We start from the raw sequence: 12,604 nt of genomic DNA on the forward strand, positions 1-12,604 counted from the left end.
GAGACAAATGGAACTTGCACTCCTACTATTGTAGAACAGCGATGACATACCACAGTTAAAGATCAATCACAAAAACACACCAAAATAGAATGAGAAACTACAAAGGCTAAAAAGTTATGGAAAAAATGAAACCTACAGTATTTTAGCTGAAAGGCTGCAGTGGAAGTTGGGAGCATTTGTTTGCTGGTGTTAGGACGATTATCCTCACCCCCTTGCTGCTGTAGATTCTGCATCAAGTAGTCTGCTCTACCTTTACTTTAGTGCCTGCTGTTCAAAGACTGCCTGAAAAGGTATGTGCAAACTAGTTGCGTCAAGAAAGCTGGGTCCTATGTCAAAGTCTGTTTCAATTGTTGCCATTTTCCTGAATATAGTCCCCACTTCAACAAGGAACTTGCTTTGGAAAATGTGGCAAGGTAATGTAAAAAAACAAAATCTCTGGGTACTACTTATCAGTCCACTAGAAACTTCTGCAGAACACCTTTATGTTTTATTTTATTTACTTATTCCAATCACATTGGGGGTAACTTGAACTTTATGCTCTACAAGTCATACCCTCTTCACTAAGACTGCCTTGATGATCTGCAGCAATCCACTTGGGACATTTTCACATAATTTATTCTTTATGATGAGGTAAGAGCTGCTAGGTGTAAGTCTTCTTTTAGGAATGACCCCCCCCCCCCCAGATTAAGTGTGGTTGACCGATTTGCTCAGAATTTCATAAAATGTAGCTGGAAGTTATGGGAATGTTTGCAATACTAACTCACTGACACACTATACAAACAAGTTCTTATAGTAGTATTGGAGCAAAACTGTAAATGGAGGCCATGTACAAAGTGTAAAATGGTTTTAGACTAGACTATTCACAGCAGTAAGCATTAAACAAAAACAAAAATCAAATTTCATATTTAGACCATTTCAGTGTCTGAATACTATTTCTACATCAATCTCATACCATTCTTTCCAAAAGAGGCAGTATCAAAGTACACTTCCTAAATGGACAGGGCTAAATGCAGGTATAACACTTTCTACTGCTTCCACTTTCCATACAAAAGGTTCAGTGATGAAAGGACTTTTAGGGAATAACTTCCCCAAGAAAAAAGCAATTTATTTTATCCCTGCTCAACTTTTGATGTGTGGTGTATAGTTTAGAGCTCAAAATACGACACATACTGCTATGAGAATTTTCTGTGCAACTTTCCTCATCTGACTTAAAAGGGCAACCAGCTACCAAACCACAAATTTTTCTTTCTAGCAACTCTCATGCCTTTACAAATTATGTTGCTGTAATCTGTTATTTCCAAACCAGCACACTACCACTGAAGTAGTGCTAGATAGGTTGCTTTGAAGTCTAATGCAAAATTCTTGGGAGTTTCATATTAAAATGGCAACAAGCAAACAACCTCCACAAAAATGAGAAAGTTCAGTGAATGTTAACTTGACAAAAGAAAATGGAGCCAGAAAGTGATCCACAAAGTTAAACATCTAAAAGATATAACTCCACATCCTACTCCAGTCCTGCATGCAAAAACACAATCCATGAAACAGTTCTAGCACTGCAAGTATACACCGCATACTGCATAATCCAGTAAACTTTCAATAAACTGCTAGGTAGGAGAAGCTTATACATGCTGCAGGGTTTCATACAGATACTTTACCCTGTAATATAAAAACAGATGACAAACACTCCATATGATAGGTTTTCATATAAAATATTTAATAAATATTACTTTCCAAAAATTTATTGCCAGGGAAAAAAAACAAGTATTTTCATATTCATATAACACTAATGTCACAAATACACAAACATTTGCATGTCCTCAATGGGTAGCCAATGAGCAGACAAAGGTAATGGAGCACTTTTTAACCAGGTCTTGAATATTAAAGCACTTTGATTTCCTCATTTGCAAAGGCAGGCAGTACAATCTGTGGCAACTCTACACAATGATTTTGGTGGGCATTCTATGGTTCCTCTCTACATCTAGCTTATTAGAATAGTCCCTAGTTGCAGCAGGTTATTAAAAAATAAATCTACAAGTGGTTCAGTATTAAATATTCATGGTGAAAAATGAATTTACAAAATAAAGAAATGTGCTGTGCTTATGTTTCTCTCCAGCTCCACACACTAATTTTACATTTTAATTACATGCAACCACTCACAACTTATAAAAAAAATAAAAAATAGTTCAGTTTGTTTGTTCCCTTAAACTCTGAAGACCAAAAAGTCACAGTATCTTTTCCAACTCTAAAGCAGCAAAATTATCTTTTTCCTTTTTTGAACTTTGTTCTCTGCAGACTGCCTCAGTTGAGAGCTACGAAAGTCTTTGTGAAAAACGGAAACTACAGAAATTATTTCAAACATTATCAAACATCCGACACTGTACAAAAAAAAGTTTCAAGGCATCAAAGCCACATTGTACAAAACAGTCTTAAGGCATGAAATCCTGCCTTAGTGTTAAAAAATAAACTATTTTAGAACACCTCAATTTGGCATGTAAGCAACATGTAAGAAAGAAAATCATAATAAAGGAGCAGTAAGCTTACACAGCTATTGGAAACCTTCAAATCTACACATAAATAAAACGGAATGATATTTAAGGCTCTTGATTAAGTTAATAAATCAAATATACACAGTGATTAATAAAAAGAATATTTACATATCTATACAAACATCTACTTTTGACACTTTTCCTCTTAAATTCTTCATTTTACCAGCAACTGCTGGTACCCCCCTCCCCAACACAAATACAATAAAAAAAAATAAATAACCATTTACTGATAGTTGATGTGGTTATAAGCTGGAAAGGCACTTTTCAAATACAGAACTAGTTGTACATTATCATAAAAAACAAAGAAATACACAAAGAACTGAAAGTCATACTTAATAAATAAATAAAAAATTAATACTCTTTCTTAAGATGCAAGAATTTATGATACATGACAATAGAAGAAACTTGGGAAGAATTACTAAGGCAATATGCAATACAGTCTGAAACAGTTGCGCGATACATACATTTCCAACGATGCAGCAGCAGCCAAGGCTGGATGTATGTTAGGGCACTTTCGACTAGTTTTGCATAAAAGTGAAATGCAGCACTTTATATTCCTGCCAACCACAGCAACTATCATAGCCAGTGTAAGCCAGCATGTCAAAAACTTAAATTAACACAAACATCCTAGGTAAATAATAGCCTTCGACTCGAATATGACACAACAGTTTAACTAAAGAGTCCAGCTTTTCAGCTATTTACTGAAGAGCTCTGCATGACAGCACAGCTGTCTGCTATACGATGTATTCCATTCTGTTTAAACTCTGTGCATTTTCTAAGTCTCTGTTGTCTTGTTTATTTGTCCAGTTTGGGTGTTTTGTCGGTGTACTGTGGGGTGTCTTTTCATCTCTGTCAACCAGTGTGTAAGCTGGCTGTTTAGTGAAACGAGGTTTCTGCTGGTGCTTGTCCATGTCGTCTTCTTCCACTTCAGAATTGTGGGTCCTTATTTTAGCAATTTTGGAATTTTTGTTTTCGTAGTCTTTAATGGGGATGCTGTTTAATCCATGTTTTTCAATGGGATTTTTTATTTGATTTAGCTGTTCTCTAACATTGTTTGTGGTGTTGTCATCAGAAGCTGTGTGACTGTGGGTGCTTTGCTTTCTTCTTCGGCGAACACACCAATATAAGGCAGTTACCAGGCAACAAATCCAAGCAACTGTTAAAATGGAGCTCAGCAAAGGTACCAGGAAATCTGAATGAAAGGAATAAAAGCACAACAGTAACTATACAATGATAGTATTTAAAAATGCATCATACATTACTTACAGAAATAGGATTATACTATGAACTAAATTCACGTAGTTTTTACTAATCTCTACAAAGGTCTGTAATCTCACAACTGGAACATTGCTTCCTGCAGAACTACGTTTTTATGCTGCAAATCCTCTTATGCAAAGACTCAAGAAAAAACAAAAAGTCACACCTCAAAGTGTCTCTCGGTGCCAACCCCACTACTAAAGCACACTATTTTGTCTCATGAATTTTAGCTATCCCTAAAATTCTGCTTACACTAAGACACTTACAAGACAGAAAGAAATGGACCACTCCGTGAGAACAGAACCTCTATACTCCTTCCTTGAATGAAGTATCCAGAATACAGCAGCTGAGCAAGTTCTTGAAGGAAGGTGACCTCAGACATACCATCCTGCCCCGACACAACCGATCTTGCAGTTTCAGCCATAGCGTCAATAGAAAAAGTACATATTGGGAGCTCAGCTGAGCAACCACAGACAGGGTCACAGAGCCACCAGGAAAGACACAAACTTGGGTAGAGCAGACACAGTTGAAAGCTGAAACTCCCAGTGGCAGATAAATGCTGAAACTCCCACAGTGGCAGAGAAATACACTCCATCTAGTTAGAGGTTCCTTCTCAACAGGGAAGAAACCAGATTAGAATTGCTGGGACCAACAACAGTACACAGAAACCATAGAGGAGTTAGGCCTGCAATACCACCATAGCAAATCACGCTCGCTGTCTCTCTCTCTCAGTCTCGTGTAAGCTGTTGGACAACTGGAGAAACCTTAAGGACAACAGCAACAGAATGAGGATGCTTCTACGTTTTCAAAATATTTTCATGACAGGTTAGCTATAGGTGGGGGTGGGGCAAGGGGATGGGGAATATCGAAGGGCTCCTTACGCTGTGGAGTTCCCAGAGTAGTGAGGGATGGAGGTCCTCTAAGAGGACAGGATCAAGAAATCTGAGGGTTTAATGTTTATGCCTCAGTGACTGCTGCCATGTGGAGTATGACAGGGACAAAGCTGCACATCCTCCCACAACCCTATGTAAGGAATGATGCAAAGGTTTGTGCAAACAGGCAATAAGTGTGAGACAGCTGTCAGAAAGACCAAGGACCCAAATGCAACTATGCACATGACAGAGGTGGCACATGGGGGTGGGGGACCTGCACCAAGCATAGTGCTGACATCAAACTAAGTTTCCTTTGGGGAAGATCCCACACTAGTAGTGAACCGAGCTTCATTCAATAATCAAGTATCCAATGCCTTATGCTTGGGCTACAGTCTCTTGCTCTGTTTCACCCTCCTCAACCAAAACTACTAGGCCCAGGGTGATACAGGCGATGCAACAGACCCCTGAGTACACACACCAGTAGTGACCCGAGCTTCATTCAATAATCAAGTATCCATTGACTTATGCTTGTGCTACAGTCTCTTGCTCTATTTCACACTCCTCAACCAAGGTCAACCAAAACTACTAGGCCCGGGGTGATACAGACGATGCAACAGAGCCGGGGTGATACAGACGATGCAACAGAGCCCTGAGTACCCCCTCCTGACAACTTAGTGATCAGATCCAAGTCTTGGCCAGTCAAACAAGAAGGGTGGGAACAGCATCCAATGATTCATCCCCTACCTCCAAAGATGGGAACTGGGGCATACCTCATTAAAGGCCTCTGGTCTGCCACAGTCCAGATGGCCAGAATGAGCTCAAATACCCTACAAATCCGAGATATTTTCCATCACTGCATGGACTGGAAGGTGATACAAGGTACATACTTTCTTCTAGGAGGGCAAGGCCACAACCCAGTTCTACAAACCAAAAGGAAGTTTTCATCCATTAATTAAGGATTTGGACAATGTTTAACTCCTGACAAAAAGTACAGCATTTTTTTTTTTTTTTTAAATGACAAGAACACTATCAGGGGACCAATAAGAGATGTCTGCATTCTCTTTAAATATCACACCTGCTGTTCCCACAGAAAAGTATGCAGCATCTCTCCAGTGACAGAGAAGGTTTCAACAGCCATCAACGAGTTCTGGATGACAGTGATCAAAGACAACCAGACATCTGCAAATAAACATTCATAAGCAAATGGAATCACTAACACTGAACTAGTCAAGGAGTTACAGCTAGACAGCCAACTCAGGCTATGGCCTAGGAGACTCATCTGAATAGTGGCTTTGGAGCCTGATGAGAGCTGGCAGGGAAGAATGGGCATGCTACAGAGCTGGTTGTGAACTGTCAGATTCCCACTGGATGATGGGCGTGACCATCCTGGGAGGAAGGCAGAGCTGGTTGTGAGCCATCAATTCCCCTGAAGGATAGGCATGTCCTTCCTGGGAGAAGGAGCAGAGCTGGTTGCAAGTGGGCACATCCCCCTGGAGAATGGACAGTGATACGAATGCGTGGATGGAAAAAGGACACTGTTAATCAAGCCACTAGTAACTGGTAGCCAGAAGTGCACAGAAGTGTACACCTGAATGAAGAAGTTATCGTAGGCCTCCATAGTGATGTGGCTTGTTCATCCCTCAATGCGAGAATGAAGCAACGAACATTATAAACACCTTCATAAATGGAATGCCAGTGAAGGGCACAAGCAACCTTTGTAGGCCCCTCTGGATGGATCTCCCCATGGGGCTGGAAACTCTGTTAAGCGAGCAAATGTTATCAAGTCTAGTAACTGGTAGCCAGAAAGGCACAGAAGTGCTGCCCCATGAACAGCAACGGGCAAAAAAAAAGGGTGGGGGGGTTAGATTATACATCTAGGAAAGATGGAAGGGAAGCTGTCATATTGCCACCCCCACCAACTGCATATTGACCAATTTTTCTGCAAGCGATTTAACTTACAAGAGAATCAGGCCATATGTAAGAAATGCTGCATGGCAAGCACAATCACAGGTTTGGCAGAAAATGTAGATGGCTTAACACAATCAAAGTACTTCTAGCCTTCTAGAATACCCATGGCAGACATTTCTTCAAATGCTACCCAAACAGTTCAAATAAAACAATTTCTTCTAAAATAGTACACAATCAGAGAAATCACATCTGTGCTGCATTAATGTATGTTTAAACCACATGAATGAATCCATAAAAAAAACACCACATACATCACAGCAAGGATCATCTTAATTCTTGATGAATTCTGTTTTAGTAAAAGCAGCCAAACTATAAGTCACTCCACAGAAGAAACTTTACATACTAATAACATAGCCTGTTTGACATACAAATGCAATGCCACTGTGTCTACTTATGGGATCATAGGAAGTTACTAGGTTATTGGCCCAGAGGCCCTTATAAGCCTAGCCAAGAGTTCAGCCCATTCATAGACAAATCAACACCCAATGCCCCTGCCCAGCAGGGACACGGGTGGAATCCCAGGGATGTATTTTCTGTTTCCCATCCAGTTATCCAGATTGCACTTAAAAAGGAGTAAAGAGGTACTTCTGCTTGACGTAGAGAGGGGGTTTACTCCATAGATGAGGGAGTCTCTGGGACACACATCAATAGGACTTGCTGGAGGGACAGATTTCACAGACCAGGTTGTGCGGGTTACTCGAGTGGAGCTTGACTTGCGGATATGCAGCAGTCCCATCAAGGAAGGGTCCGAGATTGCCTTGTATGACAGACAGAGTTCACCTCGGAGGAGTCTGTATGAAAGAGTAGAGGCATAGAGCTTTTAGCCTATCTGTGTATGGTCGATTTTTGAGGCCCTGGATTCTCCTGGTGAGGAACCTCTGTGGTCTCTCCAGCTGCTGCATGTGCTTTGCGAGGTACATGCCGAATGGGGCATTGTACTCAATAATGGGCCTTATAAGGGAAGAATACAGGGATGTTATGACCTCCTTTTCCCTGGATGAGATACCCTTACTTATGAGGTGGGCCATGTAAAAAGCTTTCCGTACAATGGAAGCAACATGGTAGTCAAAAGTCAGGCTGCTATCAATCTGGGTGCCCAAATCCCTCACGAGTGACTGCATGCTTAGAACATTGTTATTAATGTGATAATTTGTGGGGACATCTCTCTCTCTCTCCCCAAAGGGGATGATGATGCACTTTTCTGTATTCAGCTTGAGGCCATGTTTCTGGCACCAGTCATTTGTTTGGGTGAGACCCTCTTGGAGGATGTTCACATCACTAGGGGGATTGATGACAGCTCCCAATTTGCAGTCATCTGCAAACTTGGTCAGCCATAGCCCACTAGTTTTGGCCTGTACCTCAAAAAGCTATATCTCAAATAACAGAGGCTCCAAACCGAACTCTGGGGTAAGCCACTCGATACGGCTCTACTGCTGGAGGTGGCTTCCCCTATTTTGACTAGGTGGGTTCCATCACTGAGCCAGTTGGCTACCCATCTGGTAACATACATACTGATACCTAGTTGAGAGAGTTTATCTATTATGCCCGAGTGGGGAATAGTGTCGAAGGCTTTGGCCAGGTCAAGATAGACAGTGTATTGTGCACAGTCTTCTCCTCATCCATGGCTTTGGTGACTGTCTCAAAAAAGTTGACTAAATTTAACAGACATGACCTCCCCTTGATGAAGCCAAACTGTGTGGGATCGAGTGTTTGGAGGTTGCCAATGTCCTTGTTTATGAGGTCCATGATAATCCATTCCATGGCCTTGCAGATTAGGCTTATGGTTCTATAATTTCCCGGAAAAGTGGACGCTGCACCTTTGTGTAAAGGGATGACAGTGGCTGTCCTCCACTCAGCTGGGACAAAACCAGTACTCAGGCTTTGGTTGAATAGGGTGCCTAATGGTGCTGCAAGTTCCTGCCTGAGTTCATGTAGGATGCAGCCTGGGATGTTATCAGGTCCCATGGAGGCTGTATTTTTTGCCTTTGAAAGGGCAGTGATGACCTGATCCTTAGATATAAGGGGAAGGGGTCAGGCACTGGGAATGTCCTGATTTACTGATGGGAGGGACAGAGGGGTAAAATTTTCACTGAATCTGTCAGCCAGCAAGTTTGCTATATCTACGGCATGTGGTGTCTTTGACCATAAGTTCTGAACTGATCTGGGTGCTACCTTTGAGATTACGGACATATGTGAAGAAGGCCTTATGATTGTCTCTAGTAGATGTGGCCAATTTGTACACGAAGTTTGCTTTGGAGGATTTCACTAGTGCTCTTATTTGCTTGTTTAGGCTAAGGAGAGATTGCTTCCACTTGAGAACCTGCTCCTTCTTGGTCCTGGTCAGCAGTTTTTTTTCTTTTGTTATAGAGTTTATTTATTGCAGATGTCCACCAGACAGGTTTACTCTTCCTTGTGGAGGATGATTTAGCCTGTCAGGTATTCCTGATTCCATGCATCTATATAAATGTTTGTATAGTAATTTGGTATAGTTTTGGATGCTGGTGCCAGTTCCTAGAGAGGGGGAGGGGGCTATGAATCTGTTTATACGATCCCTCAGGAGGCTGTAATCAGCTTTGGAGAAGTGTTTTTTTGACTGACCCTAGCTAGAGGGGGGGCAGGAGAGATGGTGACTTCAAACATGACCGCTTTATGGTCGGATCTTACAAGGGAGGAGGATACTGAAGGGATGCTGCAGTGGCTACTCATGTTGATTAATACCAAGTCCAAGATATTATCAACTCTTGTGGGGGTATTGACTAGCTGTTCCAAAGCATTTGCATTTACAAAATCGAGGATTCCTTGATTTTGTAAATGCAAATGCTTTGAACAGCTAGTCGATACCCCTACAAGAAGTGATAATAAATGCTGGTTTGGTGAACTAAAAGGTCAAAGCACAACTGACAGCATACTATGGGCATAATACATGAGTAACATCTCTCTTACAGTGTATTATGGCATAACTGATGTATTGTGGCATAACTGGTGACTGAAAGCAGAAAGCAGCAACTTACTACACAAATAAAACCATTTCCAAGCAGGATTTTGGGAACAGACGTGATACTTGGAAAACTCCACTGATGCTGCATTACAGCCCAAGAGGTCTACAGCTCCAATTACAACAGGAAGAGTAGGGTAAAATTGACTAGACCATGCAACCCAGAAAGATATTTTGTTCACTTTAATGAAATAACATTTGCCAGTGGAGTATCACAGTGGGGAGCAGTGGGGGCCAGTCACAATGAACCGAAAGGAAAAGTTTGTATTTCTGCTAATGACGCAGTTACACAACAAGGTTTACATAATCAGGTACAGAAGGAACACACATTTAGCAACACTATAAACAGCAACCCACACATGGCAACTTAAAAACAATGAAAAGACAAAATCAAAGTAACATTTTCAGGAAGGAGAAACTCATGAAAGGAATACACAATTTGGGAGAGAGTGCGGATGGGCTAGCAGCAGCAGCAAAAGAAGGTTTCCAGATTGTGAGATGTGAAAAGAAAACAGATTAGTGAAATATACCAGAAGATTCATCACTACAGGAATGTGGTTACCTCTTTTCATTCCCAACTGATATGACCCAATATGGAGTACTGAGTGCAGGTCATGACATCTTTTCAGCATTTTGACACACCCATGCTGACACAATTTAGCATGAGACAAAGAAATGATGCACTCACCCAAAGCTGTACAAAGGCAGGACAGAATAGCTAAACATACTTTTTTAAGGAAAGACAGGATGGAATTCAGGAATGTATGAGGCAGATTCAAAGCATTGGGGGAGATAAACAACTACAGCCATCAAAAAAATCCCACCCAACAGCATGCACATAAATTCTATGAAAGTGACTGCTGTACAAGAATCTAAAAACCAGACATGGCCTTTAAAAGTTTAATCTGAAAAACAAATGTAACCTGGCTACATTTTTTACACGGTACAACATAAAGAAATTGCAGCAGGTCATCTACCATGTTGCAGTATAAAACATTTATTTAGTCAAAGCAGTATTGTTACCTGATTTGTTGCGCTTGGGCCACTGTACTCTTACTTCTGCAACAGCAGCGATGACGGTATTATTTCCATCACGTTTGCTTACAAGATCGATGATGTTATCAGTTATGTCTTTAATCATATTTCGATCCTGCCTTGGGTGTTCGGTCATCTAAAAACAAGTGAAAACATACATCAGCAACATACACTACCATTGAAAAAGCTGCATAGAAAATATAATTTAAGAGAAAACAAAAACAAAGACAAACTTACAAGGGCTACATGAATTTCGTTGTTTGCAGAGTGTGAGGGCTCACACGTGATGTAAATTGTATACTCTGCCGAAAGATTTCTCAGAATGTATAGTTGTCTCAGCTCACTGCAAATCTTTTCTGTGGTGAGACCCTGAAACAAAAAAAAATCAGACACATTTACAACAAGGACAGGCATAAGTGGCCATCAGCATGTAATCACTTTACTACAAATGAGACCCAACAGTGACCACTGCCTTCGCTCCAAAAATGGAACTGATGAATGTTTTTTATGAGCTGCAAATTTATCTATTTGTTTCAAATGAACACGTGGGGGTGGGGGATGTGCTGGGAACAGGCAATGTTTCTGACTGAAATATTGTCCTAGGCATGGCTAAAAATGTCCCAGGTAACTTTTTCTCTTTCCCTTATAATACACTCACTGATCTTCCAATTTAAAGCAACTGGCCAGCTTTCTGACCAGTTGGATCAGGTCCTGCTGACTGACAGAAGGACAGAAGAATAACTGGTATATAGTACAACTCCACCAAATGTGCTACTTTTTTTTCCAGGACCCAACTTCCGCCAGGAGCACCTGCTGCAAGTTCCCAAGCATAAAACACCTGAAGATCCTTTCCGCTCATTTGTTTTCCTTGCTGCCCTGATGCATAGCGAGTCCTTAACCCCCAGGATAAAAATCAGCCAGCTACTCAAGCCTACCCCTTCCAGCTGATCCTATTAACCACACAGATTACTAGCCACATTCTGATGGTTTATGCTGCAGATACAAGTCCATCCTCTATGGCCCATGTCAATCTTTAAAAAGTTAATAACTTGCTTTTGTTAACAGAGGTAGTAAGCCAGGCAGAATACTGTTAACAGAAGTAGTAAGCTAGGTAGAACACTTCCCATGTTTTTAAACAAAACTAGGAGAGCTGCTACAGGCACATGTACACAACAGCAGAAGCCAGCAATTCCACAAATATAATCTAACAGGCTGGTGAAGTACTCCTGAGAAAATACCAAACTGGCAGTTAGTCCTCTGTGCTATGGCTACAAGTGATTAATCATCTAATTACTGTACATCAGGGTCTGATTTCCTCAACCTCTACTTTCATATTATCCAGCTCCAAGTAAGAGACTTAACCAGATGGTTCTCTGGGGCATTTGACTAGTGACTAGGTTCCTCAATGGTGTTCTGGACTGCATGACTTGTAACAACCTATGAAAAAAAGTTTAACCTCTGTAGCAAAACAAACCTGAAAGCAGCCATTGAAACATTCTGATTATGTGGAAATAAACAGGGAGATAAACAGTATATGAACCAGCAAGTTGCTGACATTCAGCTAACAAACCAAAACAGATCAGGGAATATTTTCAGGAACCGACTATTCATATTGGTAACATCCTCTCCCCTCACCCCACATACAAACTATAATTGATAATTAAACAATAAAGCCATGGCTTAACATTTGCTGCAAAAAATATCTTCTGATGCTCTGTGATAACACAGAAATGGGATTTGGAGAAGGCATTCTCACTGGGGTTATAGGAAGGGCACATGAATGAGAGGGACACATTTCGGCACAAAACAAACTGCAGTAATTCAGGGCTACAAGAAAGACTTCATACAGTTAATGCTCCTGAGGAGAGAACGCTTGCGACTAAGAATGCATGTCTACTAATCTAGTTCCACAGAAATTCGAGTAAAAATAA

General features: G+C 40.9%; 1 protein-coding gene across 1 annotated transcript in view; it reads right to left on the bottom strand.

The window, feature by feature from the left end:
- Positions 1–1,693: 1,693 nt before the first annotated feature.
- The window catches only part of JAG1 (jagged canonical Notch ligand 1), an 80,941-nt gene continuing 70,030 nt past the window's right edge, over positions 1,694–12,604 (bottom strand). The window contains exons 24-26 of the mRNA XM_044056800.1: positions 10,911–11,042; positions 10,662–10,809; positions 1,694–3,738 (exon numbers count right to left, since the gene is read on the bottom strand). Coding sequence (XP_043912735.1) covers positions 3,281–3,738; positions 10,662–10,809; positions 10,911–11,042 — 738 coding nt within the window. The 3' untranslated portion in view covers positions 1,694–3,280. The remainder of the gene's footprint in view (positions 3,739–10,661; positions 10,810–10,910; positions 11,043–12,604) is intronic.

The sequence above is a fragment of the Protopterus annectens genome, chromosome 1.part2, assembly GCF_019279795.1.
Source record: "Protopterus annectens isolate FY-2018-M chromosome 1.part2, PAN1.0, whole genome shotgun sequence".
Classification (NCBI taxonomy): domain Eukaryota; kingdom Metazoa; phylum Chordata; order Ceratodontiformes; family Protopteridae; genus Protopterus; species Protopterus annectens.